The sequence below is a fragment of the Arachis hypogaea genome, chromosome 15 (assembly GCF_003086295.3).
Source record: "Arachis hypogaea cultivar Tifrunner chromosome 15, arahy.Tifrunner.gnm2.J5K5, whole genome shotgun sequence".
NCBI lineage: Eukaryota > Viridiplantae > Streptophyta > Magnoliopsida > Fabales > Fabaceae > Arachis > Arachis hypogaea.
In genome coordinates, this window is record NC_092050.1 from 139,661,482 (window position 1) to 139,685,647 (window position 24,166).

Below are 24,166 nucleotides of genomic sequence, written 5' to 3' on the forward strand. Positions count from 1 at the left end.
CATTTGTATGTGCTTCTATAACAGAAAAAATATCAAGAAAGAAAAAAATTAAAATAAACACAATTTTTTTTTATGCAACTATCTTTCTAAATAGTTTGTTCTGTCATTGCTTTTGGTTTTAACTTCTTGGCTAGAACCCTTTTGAGAAATTTGCCACAAAACATTAGCATACGCCATACATTTAGTTTTAAGGATCAAACCTAGAACATTATCTTTAAACAAATCAAATAATTACCACTTGTGTTAGCCTATTTAGGTATTCATCATCACAAAAGGATTAATATAACATGCCAAACATAATGAATTTTTAAACGGCAAAAAGCTCCTGGTTTCCCAAATTTTTTGTTGATAATAGCAAATGCCTCCATTTGTGTATGTTTGTATATCTTCAGAAGAATATAAAGCACAACGAACATAAAAAATATGCAGCAAAATATAGAACAAGAACATGAAAGAATGAATAATTCAGAAGGCAGAGGGTATGACACAGTATTTGAGCTTAGAAATGAGGATTATGACAGCTTACTGTTCCTGCAGTTGATCTGGAAGAAAGGAATTTACTGTGCTTCATTCTTGATAAGCCAAAATCACATACCTATTCGAAAGAAAAAAGAAAGGGTGAAAAAAAACAATTAAACCATATCTACAGGTAGCTATCAGCATGCTATCAAGAAAATTCAATCATGACAATTAGTTGACACCTTCACAACCCAATTTTTATCAACAAGAAAATTTAGTTAGTGACTTCAAATCATGGTGTACAATCACTGGAGTGCAGTTGTGCAAATGGTTTATTCCTCGGGCCTGTAGATTCAAGAGATATATGTCACATCAACTGAGTTTCACTGATTATGGCAATAATTTGCTTAATGAAACTACAACGCAATAAAAGAAAACAGAATCTTACAGTATCGTGGGCCATCTCAACAGTATCTTCCTCTGCATAGCAAATATAAAGTTCAGACTTCAGAGTCATTAAAAGTAATCCTTCCAGAACAACATTAATCAAAATAATAAATAAATGCAAAGAAATTCACCAAATAAAATCAAATTCAGTTTCAAAGAGTTCTGTATTGTTCCACTTTTAACACCTCCGTCACAACAACACATAATGAAACTCCAAGCCAGTAAGAGTTTTTTTAAAATGCTAATAATCAGAGAGTCAGAGACAATGGAATAATGTCTACACAGAATATTAGACAAGAAATAATGAGGTAATTTATCTAAGAATTAAGAGAAAAACATCCTCTGGAAAAGTACTTCAAAATGTACATATTTTCAGCAGGAGGGATTTCCAAGCATTACAACTGAGTAGCAATAATTAAGTAAATGGCCAAAAATTTTGAGACAACTGAACCATATTAACCTTAACTCGATGTTGCTCAGGATGATGAAAAGAGGGGACATGCATTTTGGAAGGTGGGTTTAATTTTAAGATGGAAATGGAAAACCATATAGCTTAAGAATAAATCCTTAATAGGTACTTAAATTTCCTTTTACGACAATTCCTGGAGGATCCAATCCAATAAACAATAGTTCATGGTTGCTTATATGATAAAACAGTCATAGGAATTAGTTTGATTTATATACGGTACCTAGAAAGATAAGGAAAAATAAGTTGCACGGCAAAATAGCAGAGAACAAACAACAACACAAAATGTTCAATCTTTTTAGTTTTGCTTAGATTGTAGCATGATATATATATGATCTCATAGAATAACAGAAAAGGACACTCTATTGCTATAAAGAGATCTTAAACACTAAATCTGTAAGTTATAACTAGGAATATCATCTAAAGAATCAATAAAGTAGTGGAATTAAAAAGGATGATAGCAATTGCAAATCGAAAGTGCAAAATTAATTAATGTTATGGCATTGCCAAAGTCCTCTGACCCAACGGACACAGAATTTACAAAACTATGATACATATTCAGCAACAATGAGATGTAATTTCAATTTGAGTTGACGTATCTTACCTTCTTTTATCAATTCAATAAGCCTCTAGCAACCATTTCCCGAAGAAGTTTCTCCGCCATGTCATTCTCATCTTTTTCAAACAAAGCACGGATAACAGTTTCAAAAGTCACAGCATCTGGTAAGCAACCATTGCCTTCCATTTTTGACAAGAGTGCCAATGCTTCTTCAAACAAGCCCTCTTTGCAGAGCCCATTGATCATAATATTGTATGTCCTCACATTTGGACGATAGCCTTTCACGGAAAGATCTTGAAAAATCTCTTTTGCATCTATAAGTCTTCCACCTTTGCATAGGCCATCAATAAGTATACCATACGTGAACATATCTGGATCAATGCCACTCTCTTTCATTTGCTTGAATAACATAAGTGCCTTGTCAACTTGTTTGATATTGAACATCCCATCCAACAAGGAATTGTAAGTGACTACATCAGCAGGTGGACCTCTTTCGTGCATCTTGACAAGAAGCTCCAAAGCACAAGAGATTCTCTTTGATTTGCTCAAGCCATCAATAAGAGTGTTGTAAGTTACCGTGTTTGGAACCAAGTACTTACGATGCATTTCTTCAAAGAGATTCAAGGCTTCATCAATCCTTTTACTTTTGCACAAGCCATTAATCATGATACTGTAACTTTGAACATTGGGTGACACTCTAATTTGGGCCATTGTGTTGAATATATATTTTGCCTTATTTACCTGATTAACCAAACAATATCCATCCATTAAGCTGGTATAAGTAACTACATCTGGTTTCACACCATGTTTTGCCATTACAGCCAATACACTCTTAGCATCTTTGATCTTTCCTTCCTTGCATAGCCCATCGATCAAAATACTATAGGTATAAACATTTGGAGTAATGTTTTTAAGCACCATATCACTTAACAAATCAATGGCTTCCTTATATTGACCCACAAGACACAATCCAAAAATGAGAGAACTGTATGTGATAACATTAGGAGAAATTCCCTTAGCAAGCATTTCAGAGAATAAATGAAAAGCCTGACTTACAAGTGTATCCTTGCAGAGGCTATCAATAATTGCGCTGTACATGAAGACATCAGGAGCAATGCCATACCGTGGGATCTTTCTCAACACTTGAATAGCAGCTGACGTGTGTCCGGTCTTACAGAGCCCATTGATCAAGGTCCCATAAGTGACTTGATTAAACTGAAATCCATGAGCCAGCACTCTGTCATGAAAGCGGACCGCTTTTTCAACACTACCACAGAGAAAGAGGCCTTTAACGAGTGTATTCAATGTTACCGTATCAGGTTGATAATCCATTCTGAAAATCTTGGCCAATACAGAGAAAGCAAGCATCATACGACCCACGCCGCAACAACAATTAATTACGATGCTCAAAGTAAATAAGTCGGGAGCGATTCCTCTGGATTGCAATTGCCGAAAAAGGGAAATGGAAGTGGGGAAATGGTTGGTCTTGGCAAGAGACCCCAAAATCTTGTTAAATTGGATTACTGATGGAGGGCGACGCATAGAGAGCATGCGAGTGAAGGAATCAACAGCTTCATCAACTTGGCGAGTAGAATGAGAGTGAAGGGATGAGAATGAAGATGAAGAGGAAGGGAAGGAAACAAAATTAGGGATTTGGAGAAGAGAATACCTAAAAATGAAAGTGATTCTTGAGGTTGAGGATGACAACATTTTAGAGATTTGCACTTTCGCTGTTGTCTAAGTTTGAAGGAGTTTGCTAACTCTGCGGAAATAGTATTTTCTAAGAGAAAAAAAAAAAAAAAACGGGATCTAATTGAAAGTTTTAATCTAATATATAGATTGCATTACAAAATTTTAAATTATAAAGATTTAATTGAAAATTTGATAAAATTATAAATATTAATAAAATAATTAAATATATTAATAATAATAACAAAGGGATATGTTATTCTTCTAAAAGTATAGTATCTATCGATAATTTTAGGACGAGAAAGTATAGAAAGTTAATGAATTTAATGTACAATGTGTATAATATGGATAAAATTGAAATTAAAATCAAATAAAAAATAAATAAGGATTTGCAACAGTTACGTAAATCCTAAAAACAACTTCCTTCTCCCCTATCTGATGTGAGTCATGGTAGCTAGAATCTCGATTTAACTCTTAAAATCTTCCGATATTACGATTTTAAATGAGTTTATCGATTTTACGAAATTTGTACTAAGTCTGACGATTTTACGATTTAAATCTTGTTAAGATTTTACGTTTTACGTTTTTTATTTACTTTTTCGATTTCACGTAAAATCTCAATTTTTTCTACCTTGGATGTGACTGTCTTCTCGTCCAGTCTTTTCCTCTCTCACCAGTACTGCGTCGCCACAGACAGCAGTCCCTGTCGCCTATACCTCACGCCAACGTGCGCACCACGAATGCCTAGCAACACTATCGCGCAATTTGCGTCGTTTCTGTAGTCCTGCATCGCGCTAGTCGTGCAGTCCTTCCCCGCGCCGGCAATTTCTCTCTCTCAACGTCGTCATTTGCGACGTATAGGGGACACACGAGTGTGTTGTTTTCATACATCCAACACGCTTCGTAAAATTGTAAATGAAGACACTCCCTTTGCACACGTTGCATCCATCGCGCAGTCCAAGACCGCCATGGCCGCAGCCTTCAACGATGTTGCCTCCCCTATATAGGTATAGGTCCAAGATCAACGTAGGATAGCACAACAATAATTATGCAAGCAATTAATTTAGTATGCTCCCGTTTTTGTACATGCAAACGTAGTTAATCTCAAAAATTAGATGATTATTTTGTTTGATTCAATTTTTGTTTGATTTAATTTAAGTATATACAATTACAAATGGTTGTTTGATTTCTTTTTTTTTTTTTTGTATTGGACCAAATTTAAAACTTATTATACACATTATCAAAATTTTTTATTATCTTCCTAACAGAATTCAGCATCACACTTGCCATCATTTTGTTGATACACCTAATATACATCTGTTTGTAAAATTTTGTCCAATTCTACTATATATGTTTTCGAGTAAAGTGGAAGACCAAAAATATTTAATATTATGCTAGGAAAGAATATACTAAAAAATTTATACTTAGACAATATTCATGTTCTAACAATTAATTAGAGTTAATTTTTGTTTATGTTTCTTGATAATTATTTATTTATATTTAAAAATTTATCAAACAATATTGACAAATCAACTTATTATTAAAAAAAATTCAATAAAATAAATAAAAAATTATCACCGAGTAAAATATTACACCCATAGCTATTAGTTATTATGATTAAAATTAGGGACGCTAAATAATAATTTGTCACTAAGAAACAATGACTCTCTTTAGGTTTGTTAATTTCAATTATTTTTTTAATGTAAATTCATTGAACAATATGATGTATTTCTAAACATTAATAGATAGTATTTGAAGTTTTGGACATATCATAAAAAATTTGCAGAAGACCAAATCTGAGTCTGATAAATAATCCATGTAAAGCGACTAAAATTATTAACAATAGTTAAAAAGTATTTATTATATCTATTAGCCACTATATATTACTAATTTTACAATCAAAATATGCCACATGTCATTCTTATTATAATTGAAATCAAAATTTTTCTTCCAAAATTAAAGAGTTCTCTCCTCCTTCTTCTCTCTCTTTCTCTATCTCTCTCATTCCTTCAACCACTCTATTTCTCTTATTTGTATACCCACTCTATCTCTTTTATATATGATTATCAATAACTAATTATAAATTTAACAACAAAAATATATAATATTATATTCTCTAATTGTAATTAAAATTGAAATATTGAAATTAAAATATAACTATATTATATTACTAATTTAACAACCAAAATATCACATGATACTCTCTCATTAAAATTAAGATGAAATCTTTCCTCCAAAATTAATAAATTCCCTTCCCCCATATTTTTATCTACCTCTCTCTCCTTCTCTATTTCTCTCTACCCTTCCCACTCTATATATAATTTATAATTTATATTTGATATTACTAATTTGATATACTAAAATGTATCACGTGGTATTCTTTCATTACAATTATAATAAAATCTTTTCCTCCAAAATTAACAAACTCACTTTCTTCTTTTTCTTTATCTTTCTCTTTCTCTCTTATTCTCTATCTCTTTCTATATTTCTATTCTACAAAAAATAAAATTAATAAAATAACATAATTCAAATAGATTCACAAAATTATAAGATATATATTAAATTTATAATTAAATATAATTAAAAATAATTTCGTAATATTATTTACATAAATATTTTATTATTGTATGCATACTTTTTATATTTAGTTTTAAATTTGTACCATTTATCTTTTTAATTTATATTTTTACTTTTATTTTTTTAAATATTTATTACATATAATTTAGCTAATAGGAACTTTTTCTTATATGATCTTTTTATAAAAATAATTTGATTCAACAAATATTTTTTTTTTTGTCTTAATCTATAAATCTATAAATTAAGATAAAGTCGACGTAGTTTCAAATGATTTGTATTCCCGTAATAACAGTACAGAAAAAAAATACTAGTTAATGATTAATTTTGAAATTCATATCTTTTTAACATCAACAATGTGTTCATAGTTCTTGGTAACTCCAATGGTCTTGCCTTGGTTATTGATACATATTCTATTCATAATCACAATGCACAACCAAATCTCCTACCAGGTCTCTGGTTCTCGACACTTGAGAACCACCGATCTGCTTCTGCAATGCCTTCAACACCGCCATTATTTCAGCAAATTCAGATCTCTGCAGTAATTAAAGACTATCATCCAGTCACAACCCCTCCCAATAAATAGTACATGAACAACCTAATTTCATTATGATGCTAAGATTGATTCCTCAAAGTTTATAGCAGCATCAACCATATTCTATCTTGTTTGAGATCAATTCATTTTATGTTTATTAGTCTAATCTGAAGAGTGATTTTTGTGAAAGTAGCTATTTTTCACTTTCATCTAAAACTGAATTTGAAGCTTATAATCGAATGGTGGGTTCAACTAGAAACCAAATAAGCTGACAAAATATTAAATCAAGTGTCTCGCAATTATGTATAAAGGAAAATTCATACTAGAGATCTTTAATATTGTCTGTGCCATGCTTCAACTTAACATGCTTGAGTGCACCTAGCAATCAGTAAGTATGGAACAAAGATGATATCCATGATAAGAATCCAAATACTCAACCACCAATACAAGGTCAATATCAGTTTTATAGAATAAGTTAATCAGCACTTAACACAGAGGCTATATAATGTTCAACATTTGATCCCAAAAGAAATTGTATTAGCATTCAAAAATATTCTTCAAGAACAAATGCAATTTCAATCTGTACAACATTGTTTCACTTTTAATTCTTTATTCTAACCCCACTCATCACAATGCAGAGAAGATTTAGAAAATACCAAAGAAATAGGTGTAGAAATAGTTGTACTTGGCATTAGAATCACCAAATCTTTCATGACAGGTGTAGCTGATAACAGACAACAAAACTACAAACCATGTTTTAATAATAAGGATTTGTAACAGTTACGTAAATCCTAAAAACGACCTCCTTCTCCCCCATCTGATGTCACTATCTTCTCGTCCAGTCTTTTCCTCTCTCACCATTACTGCGCCGCCACAGACAGCAACCCCCGTCGCCTATAGCTCATGTCAACGTGCGCACCACGAACGCCTAGCAACACTATCGCGCAATTTGCGTCGTTTCCATAGTCCTGCATCGCGCTAGTCGTGCAGTCCTTCCCCGCGCCGGCAGTTTCTCTCTCTCTCAACGTCGTCATTTGCGACGTATAGGGACACACGAGTGTGTTGTTTTCATACATCCATCACGCTTCGTAAAATTGTAAATGGAGACACTCCCTTTGCACACGTTGCATCCGTCGCGCAGCCCAAGACCGCCATGGCCGCAGCCTTCAACGATGTTGCCTCCCCTATATAGGTATAGGTCCAAGATCAACCTAGGATAGCACAACAATAATTATGCAAGCAATTAATTTAGTATGCTCCCGTTTTTGTACATGCAAACGTAGCTAATCTCAAAAATTGGATGGTTATTTTGTTTGATTCAATTTTTGTTTGATTCAGTTTAAGTATATACAATTACAAATGGTTGTTTGATTTCTTTTTTTTTTTTCTTGTATTGGACCAAATTTAAAATTTATTATACACATTGTCAAAATTTTTTATTGTCTTCCTAACAAAATTCAGCATCACACTTGCCATCATTTTGTTGGTACACCTAATATACATCTGTTTGTAAAATTTTGTCCAATTCTACTATATATTTTTTGAGTAAAGTGGAAGACCAAAAATATTTAATATTATGCTAGGAAAGAATATACTGAAAAATTTATACTTAGACAATATTCATGCTCTAACAATTAATTAGAGTTAATTTTTGTTTATGCTTCTTGATAATTATTTATTTATATTTAAAAATTTATCAAACAATATTGACAAATCAACTTATCATTAAAAAAAATTGAATGAAATAAATAAAAAATTATCACCGAATAAAATATTGCACCCCATAGCTATTAGTTATTATTATTAAAATTAGGGACGCTAAATAATAATTTGTCACTAAGAAACAATGACTCTCTTTAAGTTTGTTAATTTCAATTCATTTTTTTAATGTAAATTCATTGAACAATATGATGTATTTCTAAACATTAATAGATAGTATTTGAAGTTTTGGACATATCATAAAAAATTTGCAGAAGACCAAATCTGAGTCCTGATAAATAAACTACCCAAAGAAATTTTAATATACATTATTTCAAAAATAAAATCAAAACAAGCAGACAAAAAATATAGTAAGAACAATCAATAAAAACACTCACAAAAAGGGTCTCGAGGCCCATCCGTTGAAAAAAATCACTAATTATTCTATCATTGTCATTATCTATATATTTTATTATATAAAAATTAAATTTCTGTACTTAATGATAAAACTGACGTGACATATTTTTAATTTATTTTTTTTAACTCATTAAATACAAATTATTACGATAAACCAAATATATTAACTAATTGATTTGATTAGATATTTAAATATCACATAATTTATTATAATTTATATCAATTTAATTTGGTAGTATTTCTTAATTTATTTTTTTAATGTTCTGTTAGTATTTTTAATTTATTTATTTTAATTTATTAAACCAAATTTATTATGTGTACTAATTAATTAATTTGATTAATTTATTAGTCATTAAAATTGTAAATCTATGAATAAAATAGACAACAAATATATATATATATATATATATATATATATATATATATATATATATATATATTGAGCCAAATTTAAATCATGTGAATTAAGAACTAAACTAAAATAAAATTATTTTTTACTTATTCAAATTGAATGTAATAAATAGGGGTAAGTATGGTTTTGATCCCTAAAGTTGAGCGCCAGAATCGAAACCGTCATTCATCTAATTTTCGATTTAGAATCGTCCTTAACGTTTTTTTTCGTATTAAAATCGTCCTTTTAACTTTTTTTGGACAAAAATGCCCTTCACTACTATGAGTACCTTTATTTTCATCACCACCACCACTTTTGCCTCCACCACTACCATCGTTACCTCCACTACCAAGAAAGACAACATTTCAACAAATCAAACAATCAGAAATTCAACTCAACAACAAAATCAACACACAACAACAATAAAATCAAAAAACAAATCAAAATCAGAAACTGAAGCAGTCACAGAAATAGAAGCAGAGACAATAACCAAGGTTCTGAAAACCGGACCGGATCGGCCGGTCCGACCGATTTAACCGCAAACCGGTGACTTAAACGGTTTGGTTCGACATAAAAAACTGCTAGAATCAAAATCGTTCTCAAACCGCTGAACCGGCCGAGAACCGGTCGGTCGGACCGAACCGGGACCCGACCGGTTTTGAAAAACGGCGTCGTTTTCCGTTCTATTATAAAATGAAACGCCCAGGTCTCCATAGCCTCAACCCCTCGAGCCATTCTTCAATCTTTCTCCCCAAAACACAACCCTAGATTACATGTCCTCCACCGCCACAGGGCTCAGCGTCGCCGTTCGTTGCTCTCAAGCACCACCGTGTTTTCGTCCGATCGTCCGCGCTTCTCCCTCATTCGGAAATTAGTGCATCTTCCTCGAGCTCGCCGTCATTCGCTGCCTCGCTGGTCTTCGTCTGCTCAAACCCTAACCTCGATCACTCTCCTCTTCAAGCTGTGTCACCTCCGCCGTCGAATCTGGTCCAACCGTCGTCCCTACTGTTTCAGCGTCGTCGCAGCTCGTCTCTGCCGTCGCGTCGCATTTGCTCCACATTCCTCTGCCGTCGTTGCATCGTGCTGCGAAGGGAAAAGAAGGGGTGGAGGTCGCGGGAGGAGGCGCGCGAAGGGTGAAGCCTTTGTTGCTTCCGCCGTGTTTGAGCTCGAAGACAGCCGCCAGTGCTGCTACCTCTGTTGCTGCCTCTGTCGTGCCTTGCCATCATGTTACCACTGATTTCATTTGCGTCTGTTGCTTCAAAATCATGCTAAATTTATGGGTATCCGTCCTTTTTGAATATGTTTATAAATAATAAGATTAGACATTGATTTTTCTAAATTCTAACTATGGTTTTGTTCAAATTTACTGATGGCTTTGTTTGTAGTTGCTGGTTTTGCTGGGTGAAGGTTTAGTGTTTTGGAATGTTTTATAATATGCTAATGTTTGTAATTGATGGCTTTGTTTGTAATTGCTGGGTGAAAGTTTAGTGTTTTGTGATTATTGGTTAATGTTTTGGTTTGGTGTTCTCTCTTTTCCAGATTTCCCTTCTCCTGTGTTTCTGTATGTTGCTGAATCGGTAATCAATAAATTTGCCTTTTTGCTGTAAATCGGGACTTTACTAGGATTTGTTAAATTTGTTGCTTGTTGCTGAATTTGTTGCTTCCCAGTCACAGCATCAGAAGAGAAGCTGGTGAATAAAGTTTTAAACTGTGAAATCATGTGTTGTTGCCTGAATTTTAGGAGAAAGAGCAATGTAATGTATTCTTATTTATGATTCCATAAGACCAAGGTTAAATTAACAATTCAGGTGGAGTTGAGTTTTGTTTATGAGTAATTAAATGCACGAAACAAGAATAGGATTGCTAATTAAATTTGGAATTTCTGATTAGTGACTTGTTAAGGTGCTGTTGTTGTTATGCTGCTGTTTTGTTATGGCACTGTTGTTGTTATGCTGCTGTTTTGTAATGGTTGTTGCTGAATGCTACTCTGTTTTCATTGTGTTGTAGTTGCTGGTTTTGCTTTGATTTGTAGTTGCTGGTTGTGTTGGTTTTGCTAGCTTTGTTTGTAATTGCTGGGTGAAGGTTTAGTGTTTTGTAATTGCTGGCTTTATTTTCTAATTGCTGGTTTTGCTGATGGCTCCTAATTTATGACATTTAATGTAGTTTTTTAAATTTGAAAACTATTTTAATATTTATGTTATACTATAATTATATTTTAGGATGTTTATTTATAATTTATTTATTTATTTTATTTTAAAACGGTTTTTCGGTTGAACCACCGGTTAGACCAGTTGGATCAGTGAACCAGTAATTAGAGCAGTTTGATGACCGGTCCGGTTTTCCGAACCTTGTCAGTAACAGAAGAAGAAGCAGAGGCTCAAGTAGAAGAAGAAGTAGAGAGTCATAGAGGAAGAAGCAGCGCCGGCGGGGTCCCCCTCCAAGCTTAGCCGGCGCCGTCCCCCTCCCCCTCCCCCCTTCCCACTCTTCCTTTCCCCTTTCCCCTCTCCCTCCCCTCCTCCTTCACGTTTCCTTTCGGCTCCCCCTCCCCCCAACCCCCAAAACGCGTTTCCTCTCCCCCCCCCACCCCCACCCCCACCCCACTCTTTCTTCTTGCTGCTATAATTTGTGCTCCTTGGAGAATCAGATTAATTGCTTCCAGTAAACAAGTCTCAGTAATTAAAATCTAAATTCACTTTATCTACTATGAGTTAAAATTTCAGATTCAGAAAATTAAAGAAAAATATGAGGTCTAACATTTCAAGCAGAAGCAGAGAGAAAGGTTGAGTGAGAATAACAGAAAGAGAAGCTTTGAGAGCTTGAGAGGGAGACAAGAGGTTGTCTTCCCTGGAAAGGAAGCAAACAATATCAACCATGCACACTTTGCCAACACATCTACAGCACTCTCCTCCTTCTACTTTTCCTTCTTCTTCCTTCTTGCTGCAATGATCGCAGGTCCAGACACTGATGTTGTCTTCGGAATTGTTGAGAGCAGCCAAGGCGTGTGCGATGTTGGAGGAAGCAGAGAGGGACTTCAACGGTGGTTTCCTAAGGCAGAGGTCGTTCCCAAGCCAGAGGTCAGATACCTCGCGTTCCTACAGAAAGCTCACTGTCATGCACGACGGAGCGAACGCGAGAACGCAACGGTGAGGAGCGCCGGCGCCGTCCCCCTCCTCTCCCCCCACCCCCCTTTCCCCTTCCCCCTTCCCCCCACCCCCCGCGTCCTTTCCCTTTCTCCCCTCCCCCTCATGTCTTTTCTTTCTTTCTTTTTAATTTTATATTTTTTATTTAAAATAACAATTTATAAAAGAAGAAAAGTTTTGTCATTTATAAAAAAAAAATTTATTAAAAAGGACGATTTTAATACGAAAAAAACGTTAAGGATGATTCTAAATCGAAAATTAGATGAGAGACGGTTTCGATTCTGGCTGAAAACCTTTGGGACCAAAACCATTCTTAACTCTAATAAATACAAATTAAATTCATTAGATAATCATAGTCTTCTGATCTACTATATATAGATGGCTACACAAAATTATAAGAATCATGAATTTTATCGCTCTTGCTATTTCAACTCTTCTTTTCTTCTTTTTTTTTTTCTTTATGTATAAATATACTCAAAATGAGAAGACACAGATGAGTGTTTCATTGAATGTTTGTTTGACTAATACTGTAGTCTGAAAATATCTCAATTTAAGCATTCTATCACTGTTGAGGGAAGTTGAACCTGTAGTAATTTAAGGTGGCCAGTGTATTTTTTTATAGTATTAGATAGAAAAATATTTGTTAAAATGAATACACCCATTGTAATCAATCTTCTTTTTCAATGGTTAGATTTTTATGTGGGTCTTGTGAATTCTATGAAGACACAAGATAATAAAATAGGTTAACTTTAATATCATTAGAAGCTAAATTTAATTGTTCAACTAAGCACCACTAATTATGTTAATAAAGTAATTTTGTAATAGTAATGTGATTTATATTTTAATTTTTTTATTAAATTTATTTCAAAATGTAGAAATTAAACTTAGTTACGCTAAAATTTTAAAGGTAATATAAAATTTCACAATAAAATTAATATTCATTAAGAAAATAAATTTATTTATGATCGAAGCACAACTAGCAAACAAAACTACTGTTATTAACACATCTATTCTTAATATATAAAAGTAGATGGATAAGTTTACTCACATTACTTTTGCGATATCTTTCTCCTCCTACTAATGTCATGTCAGCCATATCGCTTACTTGGCAAAACTATAGAATCAACCACTCATTTTTTGTCAAATCAACTATTATTTTCAAATCAGCAAAAAAATAAAATATACAAAAAAATATACAATATGAAAATTAGGCTGCAAAATTATCAATGACAATAATTAGAAATTAATAGTGTCTAACCAAATTTGTAACTTACAAGAATTCATATTCCTATATTTATTATATGGTGAATTCTATGGTGCCTATATTTTGATGCCTAATTTTTGCCTAACTTATTTTTTATGGTAACTTTTGAATATTTAGTAATTATTTATTTTTATACTTTTAAAATTAAATATTGATTTTTAACCTTTTTTGGTAAGTTAGGCAAACACTTTTAGGCACCATAGCAATCACCTTATTATATTTTACCTTTATAAACAATAAAATAAATTTATAACCCCAATAATTAATTTATTAATTTTTATAAATAACTCACTAAATATAATAAACATCTATAGTACAAATGTCATAATAATCTATTAATTATAATAAATTTTACGTTACAAATATTTAAATCTCATACTATTTAAACTACTTATATAAAATTCTTATCACTATTTTTTAAAATAACATCAAATTTAGCACAAGAAATTTATTTTCGCACTACACATCTCAAACTTACTCAATGGAGCATTATTCTTTGGACAATATCACCAAACAAACAGACAATTGGTTTATCAAAGTTCGTGTAGTTCGTCTATGGAAAACATTAACACCCACAAATGAAAAAAAGTTTCTTTGCTTAGAAATGATTATATTAGATGAAAAGGTACAAAACAAACATATTTATTGTATTTTTACATTGTATTTTTAATTGAACATTTTCCAATACTATTTTGAATTTGCATCACTTGAGACATTGTCTGACAGAGTGGGTCAAATAAAAATATTAATAGGTAATTTCACTTTATACTATTTTAATTATTTTTATTAAAAATAACTTATTTAAAAAAAACTACACATTTTTGTTCTTTTTATTGTAGATGTCATTCAAAAACTGCAGTTATACAAATGGTTTATTCCTCGAGCCTGTAGATTCAAGAGATATATGTCACATCAACTGAGTTTCACTGATTATGGCAATAATTTGCTTAATGAAACTACATCGCAATAAAAGAAAACAGAATCTTACAGTATCGGAGGCCATCTCAACAGTATCTTCCTCTGCATAGCAAATATAAAGTTCAGACTTCAGAGTCATCAAAAGTAATCCTTCCAGAACAACATTAATCAAAATAATAAATAAATGCAAAGAAATTCACCAAATAAAATCAAATTCAATTTCAACGAGTTCTGTATTGTTTCACTTTTAACACCTCTGTCACAACAACACACAATGAAACTCCAAGCCAGTAAGAGTTTTTTTAAAATGCTAATAATAGACAATGGAATAATGTCTACACAGGATATTAGACAAGAAATAATGAGGTAATTTATCTAAGAATTAAGAGAAAAACATCCTCTGGAAAAGTACTTCCTTATGTACATATTTTCAGCAGGAGCAATTTCCAAGCATTACAACTGAGTAGCAATAATTAAGTAAATGGCCAAAAATTTTGAGACAATTGAACCATATTAACCTTAACTCCATGTTGCTCAGGATGATGAAAAGAGGGGACATGCATTTTAGAAGGTGGGTTTAATTTTAAGATGGAAATGAAAAACCATATAGCTTAAGAATAAATCCTTAACAGGTACTTACATTTCCTTTTACGACAATTCCTGGAGGATCCAATCCAATAAACAATAGTTCATGGTTGCTTATATGATAAAACAGTCATAGGAATTAGTTTGATTTATATACAGTACCTACAAAGATAAGGAAAAATAAGTTGCACGGCAAAATAGCAAAGAACAAACAACATCATAAAATGTTCAATCTTTTTAGTTTTGCTTAGATTGTAGCATGATAAATATATGATCCCATAGAATAACAGTAAAGAACACTCTATTGCTATAAAGAGATCTTAAACACTAAATCTGTAAGCTATAACTAGGAATATCATCTAAAGAATCAATAATGTAGTGGAATGAAAAAGGATGATAGCAACTGCAAAAATCAAAAGTGCAAAATTAATTAATGTTATGGCAATGCCAAAGTCCTCTGACCCAACAGACACAGAATTTACAAAACTATGATACATATTCAGCAACAATGAGATGTAATTTCAATTCGAGTTGATGTATCTTACATTCTTTTATCAATCCAATAAGCCTCTAGCAACCATTTTCCAAAGTAGTTTCTCCGCCATGTCATTCTCATCTTTTTCAAACAAAGCACTTTTAACAGTTTCAAAAGTCACAGCATTTGGTAAGCAACCAGTGCTTTCATTTTTGACAAGAGTGCCAATGCTTCTTCAAACAAGCCCTCTTTGCAGAGCCCATTGATCATAATATTGTATGTCCTCACATTTGGACGATAGCCTTTAACGGAAAGATCTTGAAAAATCTCTTTTGCATCTATAAGTCTTCCACCTTTGCATAGGCCATCTATAAGTATATTGTAAGTGTATATATCTGGATCAATGGCACACTCTTTCATTTGATTGAATAACATAAATGCCTCGTTAGGTTGTTGGTTTTTGAACATCCCATCCAACAACGAATTATAAGTGACTACATCAGCAGGTTGACCTCGATCATGCATCTTTTCAAGAAGCTCCAAGGCGCAATGGATTCTCCTTGACTTTCCCAAGCCATCAATTAGAGTACTGTAAGTTACCCTGTCAGGAACCAAGTTCTTGTGACGCATCTCTTCGAAGAGATTCAAGGCGTCATCGATCATTTTACTTTTGCAGAAGCCATTAATCATGATATTGTAACTTCGAACATTAGGAAACACTCTATTCTTGGCTATTGTGTTGAATATATATTTTGCCTTATTTACCTGATTAACCAAACAATATCCATCAATTAAGTTGCTATAAGTAACCACATCTGGTTTCACACCATGTTTTGTCATCACAGCCAACACATTCTTAGCATCTTTGATCTTTCCTTCCTTGCATAGCCCATCAATCAAAATACTATAGGTACGAACATTTGGAGTACTGTTTCTAAGCACCATATCACTTAACAAATCAATGGCTTCCTTATATTGACCCACAAGACACAATCCAAAAATGAGAGAACTGTATGTGATAACATTAGGAGAAATTCCCTTAGCAAGCATCTCAGAGAATAAATGAAAAGCCTGACTTACAAGTGTATCCTTGCAGAGGCTATCAATAATTGCGCTGTACATGAAGACATCAGGAGCAATGCCATACCGTGGGATCTTTCTCAACATTTGAATAGCAGCTGATGTGTGTCCGGTCTTACAGAGCCCATTGATCAACGTCCCATAAGTGACTTGATTAAAGTGAAATCCATGAGCCAGCACTCTGTCATGAAAGCGCACTGCTTTTTCAACACTACCACAGAGAAAGAGGCCTTTAACGAGTGTATTCAATGTTACCGTATCAGGTTGATAATCCATTCTGAAAATCTTGGCCAATACAGAGAAAGCAAGCGTCATACGACCCATGCCGCAACAACAATTAATTACGATACTCAAAGTAAATAAGTTGGGAGCGATTCCCCTGACTTGCAATTGCTGAAAAAGGGAAACGGCGGTGTGGAAATGCTTCTTCTTGGCAAGAGACCCCAAAATCTTGTTAAATTGGATGATGGGAGGAGGGCGACGCATAGAGAGCATGCGAGTGAAGGAATGAACAGCTTCATCAACTTGGCGAAGGGATGGGGGCTCAGAATGAGAGTGAAGGGATGAAGAGGAAGGGAAGGAAATAAAATTAGGGATTTGGAGAAGAGAATACCTAAAAATGAGAGTGATCCTTGAGGTTGAGGATGACAACATTTTAGAGATTCGCACTTTCGCTGTTGTCTGAGTTTGAGGGAGTTTGCTAACTATGCGGAAATAGTATTTTTTTAACAGAGAGAAAAAAAAAAAAAAGAAAGACGATCTACTTGAAAGGTTTTAGAGAAAAGAATAAATAAGTGCATGACGTTTTGCCCAACAGATATTTTTGTTTTTCGTTATTAAAAAATATTTTTAAGTCTTTGACCTTCATAAAATTTAGACGGATTAGTCTCTTACTCTTTTCATCCAAATGCTTCTGTTGACTCAACGGAAAAGTCTGACGTGATGTGGCTCCCGTAATACTTGTCATGCGTACGCGTCACCTGGCAAACTTCCTTATCACGCGTACGCGTGACACACGCCTACGCGTCGCCATGAATTTAGTAAATCCTCGCTTCTTCGTAAATTCTTCACTTTGCATGTTTTTTTCCATTTCTTTCAAGTCATTATTGTCTTCAAAATTTTAAATCACTCAAATAAACATTATTTTCTCTCATTCGATGCCTTGATATGTTTGTTGGATTAATAGTCAAATTAGTCCTTAAAAGGTAAGACATTTTTCAAATTCATCCGTGAAAGATTTTTTCAATCAAATTGGTCCTTCAAAAATTGTAAATTAATCATATTTGTCCTCCAGTCACTCCATTAACAATTTTTTTGAAAGACTGATGTTGTAAAACGTTAATTGATAACATATATAATACCTTATATGCCTAATTGGATATTGACCAAATATATTTATAAAAATTTATTAATTTAGTCATTTTTTTCAATTACAAAATTCATATTCCTAATATGACCTAATGACTAAATTGATAGATTTTCATAAATATATTTAGTCAACGTCTAATTGAACTTATTATGTGTCATATATGCTATTAGTTAACATTTCACATCATCAATCATTGACCAAAATTATGAGTGGAGTAATTGAAAGACATATATGATTAATTCGTAATCTTTGACGGATCAATTTGATTGAAAAATATTTGAGGGACAAATTTGAAAAATGTCTTATCTTTTAGGGACTAATTTGACTATTAACCTTATGTTTGTTTGAGTGATTTAAAGTTTTGAAGACAAGAATGACTTAAAAGAAATGGAAAAAAGGCATGCAAAGTGGATAATTCATGAAGAAATGAAGATTTGCTGAATTTATAGCGACGCGTACGCGTGTACGCGTGACAAGTATTACGGGAGCCACGTCAGCCTTTTCCGTTGGGTCGACGGAAACATTTGGAAGGAGGGACTGATCCGTCCAAGTTTTGTGAAGGCGACGGACTTAAAAGTATTTTTCAATGGTTAGGAACGAAAATGTCCGCGGAACAAAAAATTAGAAACCTATTTGTCTTTTTCTCAAAGTTTTAATCTAATATTAGATTTAATTACAAATTTTTAAATTATAAAAATTTAATTAAAAATTTGATAAAATTATAAATATTAATAGAATAACTAAATATAATAATAATAACAACAAAGGGATATGTTACCTTTCGAGAAGTATAGTGTCCGATGGATAATTTTAAAATTTATGGTTTAGAAAATTTGTTGAGTAGTATAATGTTAAAATAAACCAAATTAGTATGTTTAAAGTGGTTAGCATCACACTTGCCATCATTTTGTTGGTACACCTAATATACATTTGATTGTAAAATTTTGTCCAATTCTACTATATATTTTTTCGAGTAAAATAGAAGACCAAAAATATTTAATATTATACTATAAAAAATTATACTAAAAAATTTATACTTAGATAATATTCATGCTCTAACAATTAATTAGAGTTAATTTTTATTTATGTCTCTTGATAATTATTTATTTATATTTAAAAATTTATCAAATAATATTAACAAATCAACTTATCATTGAAAAAAAATTGAATGGAATAAATAAAAAATTGTCACCCAATAAAATATTGCACCCCATAGCTATTAGTTATTATCATTAAAATTAGGGACGCTAAATAATAATTTGTCACTATGAAACAATGACTGCTCTTTAAGTTTGTTAATTTCAATTATTTTTTTAATCTAAATTCATTGAACAATATGATGTATTTCTAAACATTAATAGCTACTATTTGAAGTTTTGTTAATTAATTTGATTAATTTTAGTCATTAAAATAATAAATCTACGAATAAAATAGACAATTGAGATATTTTTAATTAATAATTAAATTAAATTAAATTAAATCATATCATGTATATTGAGACAAATTTAAATCATATAAATTAAGGATTAAACTAAAATAAAATGATTTCTTACTTATTCAAATTAAATGTAATAAATACAAATTAATTTTATTAGATAATTATAGTCTTTTAGTCTACTATATATAGATGGCCACACAAAATTATAAGAATCATGAATTTTATTTCTCTTGTTATTTCAACTCTTCTTTTCTTCTTCTTTTTTTCTTTATGTATAAAATATACTCAAATCAAAATGAGAAAGCACCGATGAGTGTTTCATTGATTGTTTGTTTGTATCCGAAAATATCTCAATTTAGGCATTTTATCAATGTTGATAGAAGTTAAACATGTAGTAATTTAAGGTGGCCAGTGTATTTTTTTTTATAGTATTAAATAGAAAAATATTTGTTAAAATGAATACGCACATTGTAATCAATCTTCTTTTTCAATGGTTAAATTTTTATGTGGGTCTTGTGAATTCTTTGAAGACACAATATAATAAAATAGGTTGACTTTAATATTATTAGAAGCTAAATTTAATGTTCAACTAAGCATCACTAATTATGATAATAAAGTAATTTTGTAATAATAATGTGATTTATATTTTAATTTTTTTGAATAAATTTATTTCAAAATGTAGAAATTAGACTCAATTACACTAAAATTTTAAAAATAATATAAAATTTCACAACAAAATTAACATTCATTAAGAAAATAAATTTATTTATGACCGAAGCACAAATAGCAAACAAAATTATTGTTATTAACATAGTTTATGAAATCTTACAAACTATAAATGTTAAGAAACAAACTTATTATTCATTAACACTTTGTACAATTTATCTATTTCCTAACACCGCCCGACTCTAACTCCCTTTCGGCAAAGCCATCAAGAAGAAAAAGATGGTCTGACCCAAGAGACCTTACGACATAACCATCATACCCTTGGATAGGAGACACAATAAACAAATCAACCCTCTAATCCTACAATTTCATAATTTCTCTAACTACATAAACCATGAAGAAAAGAATGAAGTTCTGATACGGTGTTTATATATCAACAACAATTGCAAGATAAACAGTACTATAAAAACCTGCTCCTAAGACTTTCAGTTTCTTCCATTATAAGCTACTTATCTTTAATTGATTTTTTTTACTCCTGTATCAACATCAAATATTACATATAATAATCAAATAATATTATTTACCAATATACAAATTTTTGAATACATGCAACTTAGTTTTTTTGGCTCTTCTTGTGGATTATGAACTCAATTTTAGTTCGTTACCTTAGTTTATGCTATTTATATTACTTAGTCAGTTAGTTGTACCACTGAAAATCATATAAAATCTATCTTTTGTGTTCTTATTATTGTTTATGACTTTTATAAATATCTATAAAACGTAATTTAAATAAAGCTTTGCTATATATTAGGATAATATATAAGAAGATAATTTTTAAAATGAAGGAATGTAGATATTATTGTTATTTTTTTAAAATTCAATGATTAGATTTTACATGGATACGAGATACGATACGGGACACGGGACACGGGACATGCAGACACTGAATTTTAAAATTTTATAAGATATGGGGACACGTATGTGTATATATATATATATATATATATATATATATATATATATATATATAATATTTTTTAGATAAATTGTAACAATATCTGATATTAAAACATAAATTAATTTTTTAATTATTTTTAATATCTTATTTTAATTATATAAAGTATTTAAAATATTTTTTGTTTTAATTAATATTTAATAATAATATATACTATTTCTAAATTTATTTCAAGAATACATGTTAAGAAGAATAAATGACCATTTGTATCTATAAAAGATGAAAACGCTCACATAGGTACCCACATTAGATTGAAACTAAACTTGTACCCACGCACGATGCCTTCTGTGTGACAAAAACACCCTGTCTTTAGAGGGTTTGAGTGCCATGTAGGGTACTTTTGTCATACGGAGAGCATTTTATGTATGTACAAGTTTAGTTTCAATCTAGCGTGGATACATATGTCAGCGTTTTCATCTTTTATGGGTATAAATGGTCATTTATTCATGTTAAGAATAAAGTTGGACACGTCGACACATGATGATATTTAAGTGTGTCCAAACGTGTCGAAAAAAGAATTTTTTATATTTTATTAAAACACAATTGGACAAAGCAGACACGCATATCGAATGGGTGTCGATGAGTGTCGTATCCAAAACGTGTTCGACACATAAATACGACAACTCAGCAAAATGTCTGTGCTTCATAGGATTTCATTAAGATAGATAATATTTGGTTTGCATAATAAAAAATATAAAGACGGTAGAAATAATTTAAACTAGAAAACAAATTTTAATTTTCAAACCCAAATAAAAAGTGAAATATATATCTCCATCTCTACTTTTTTGGGCTTTATAAGATTTTGTTAGTTAAAAACCGTTATGAAATAGAGATAATTTAATATCAAAATCTTTGCCTTTGTTTTATAGTATTTATTTGTCTACTATGATCTCCATAATTTTTTTTAGGGTAATTTACTTAAATAAATTAAGTAGAGAAAAAATTTACCCAATTATACATTTCTGAATACTAAGACGCAAATGCATTTTTTTTATAATTCTATAAAAACATAAACTGTTATTAGCAGCCACGATTTATGTGTATTGATGGCATAACAGAAACTGTTGTAGGCAGCAGCAGTTTCTATAGAAGGAGGTCTGGCCATAAACAGCGGTTTATATATAATACAGCATGAACATAAACAGCAGCGGTTTACGTGTGTAATGTATTGTATGCATATAGTGTTTGGCTATGTATACCCATCCAAGGCATTGAAGTAATAGTGAAATGCCATTTTTTCACAAATAGATGGTGAAAAGACTTTTTTAACTCTAGTGCATTGCTTTGGGGAAATTAAGAAAAGCAAAAGGCCCGGGTGAAATTTTACAAATAAGAAATTGCTTAGTCTTTTTATCCGGTCGTGAATTGGCATTGATAAAAGATACAATTGTATGTGTGGAATAAGGTGGATAAAAAAATTGGTTTACAGGAATATTGAATAATTATATTGATAATGAATTTTGTGTTCCATGTTTATTGTGATATTTTTTTTAAAGGCAAAAAAAATATTTTATTTCATCAAAAAGGAAATCTAAAATTTAAAATTCAAAATATAAAAAAATCTCAAATTTCACAATATAAGAATACAAGAAATATGTACTTTTTTGGGATGCGAAAATAGTAAAAATAAATTAGAAACTAACATTAGAAAGTAAAATTGTAAGTAAGAATTTATAGATTTTTACTAATGTGAGCTATTTTACAATTTTTATTAAAAAAATAGCAACTTAAGTTTGGTTCATTAACTATTCTCCATAGCTGAAATGTTGAAACTGCAATTCAATGTATTGAGTTCTTAAACTTCACATCTAGTCTAACAATTGATACCTTACTGCTCAAACATTTTATTAAAGAATGGTACTTTAATATATTCTTTGTTGTTGATTAAAACATGTAACTATTTGATACTCATTAGATAAATAATTTTTTTTATTTTTAATTTATAATTTTAGGTCGTCATGTGCTTACTATGATTTAGCTGATATGATACTATTTTCTTTGCAAGCCTAATTTTGATATTCCATTTGAACTTCAGCAATACATGAAGGAAGTCTATGAAGAGATTGAGAGCTACTAAAGTGAAGCATTAAAATGTGCATTAGAATGGTGAGCATGTAAGTACTTACGTCATTTAATATTCTGCTCTGATAGAAAAGTCGGTTGTCTTGGTGTTTTAAATTCTGATTTTGAAGATAAAAAGGATTCCAACAATGTTGGAAGTGCTATTTCTCCATTTATTACTATGGTCATATTCTTATGTATTTATTATGCAAATTCTGGTCATTTCCTATGTTTAAAGTACAAGCCAATTCCGTTTGGAGCTCTCTACATTCCCTTTGGCAGGTTTAGTTTATTCCCACCATTCTTAAAGCGAATGATCATTTTACAATGTTAAGTATCTTGCCTATGAAAATTATATTGAGGTGCATATTCTATATAACTAGTAGTTTAATGTTTCCAAATTCCAAATGTGCATACAAGAAGGAGAAAAACTTCGTTTCTAGCCTGGTTAAATATATCATCTAACTTTTTTTTATTTCATCTTCTTTTCTCCCCCCTCCTTTTTCAATTCACAAATGAAGTATTAGTTATGGAAAAAAATGTCGATTGAAAAATTATGCTTTCTAACTTCTAATACTTTGGTGCATTTGTATGTGCTTCTATACAGAAAAAATATCAAGAAAAAAAATTAAAATAAATACGTATTTTTTTTTATGAAACTATCTTTGTAATCAGTTTGTTCTGTGTAATTGTTTTTGGTGTTAACTTCTTGGCTAGAACCCTTTTGAGAAATTTGCCACAAAACATTAGCATACACCATACATTTAGTTCTTAAGGATCAAATCTAGAACATTATCTTTAAACAAATCAAATAACTACTACTTGTGTTAGCCTATTTAGGTATTCTAATTTCCAATCAATTATTTATTTGATCATATACTAAAAACAGGATTATAAAAGGAAGAAAGAAAAAGAATTGA

The 24,166-nt window shown here is 31.2% G+C and overlaps 2 protein-coding genes across 9 annotated transcripts; both read right to left on the bottom strand.

Annotated features, from left to right (window-relative positions):
• Positions 1–304: 304 nt before the first annotated feature.
• On the bottom strand, positions 305–3,729 carry LOC112750891 (uncharacterized). Of its 2 annotated transcripts, XR_003176070.3 has the most exons (5): positions 1,977–3,729; positions 908–939; positions 702–804; positions 527–595; positions 305–386 (listed from the first exon to the last, which is right to left on the bottom strand). XR_003176070.3 is itself a non-coding variant. In XM_029293274.2 (3 exons), exon 1 carries the CDS (start codon positions 3,639–3,641, stop codon positions 1,986–1,988), a length of 1,656 nt encoding a protein of 551 aa, XP_029149107.1. In that variant the 5' UTR covers positions 3,642–3,729; the 3' UTR covers positions 305–804; positions 908–939; positions 1,977–1,985. The 2 variants fall into 2 exon arrangements, 1 of the variants encoding a protein (XP_029149107.1); XM_029293274.2 differs by having other exon boundaries at positions 305–804.
• On the bottom strand, positions 2,136–17,453 carry LOC112750893 (uncharacterized). 7 transcript variants are annotated; one of them, XM_072216941.1, is made up of 5 exons: positions 15,688–17,419; positions 15,198–15,304; positions 14,628–14,659; positions 13,424–13,489; positions 6,494–6,730 (listed from the first exon to the last, which is right to left on the bottom strand). In XM_072216941.1, exon 1 carries the CDS (start codon positions 17,349–17,351, stop codon positions 15,795–15,797), a length of 1,557 nt encoding a protein of 518 aa, XP_072073042.1. In that variant the 5' UTR covers positions 17,352–17,419; the 3' UTR covers positions 6,494–6,730; positions 13,424–13,489; positions 14,628–14,659; positions 15,198–15,304; positions 15,688–15,794. The 7 variants fall into 7 exon arrangements, with proteins under 7 accessions (XP_072073044.1, XP_072073042.1, XP_072073041.1 ...); XM_072216940.1 differs by lacking the exon at positions 6,494–6,730 and adding an exon at positions 7,245–7,913; XM_072216939.1 differs by lacking the exon at positions 6,494–6,730 and adding an exon at positions 7,245–7,940.
• Positions 17,454–24,166: the final 6,713 nt, after the last annotated feature.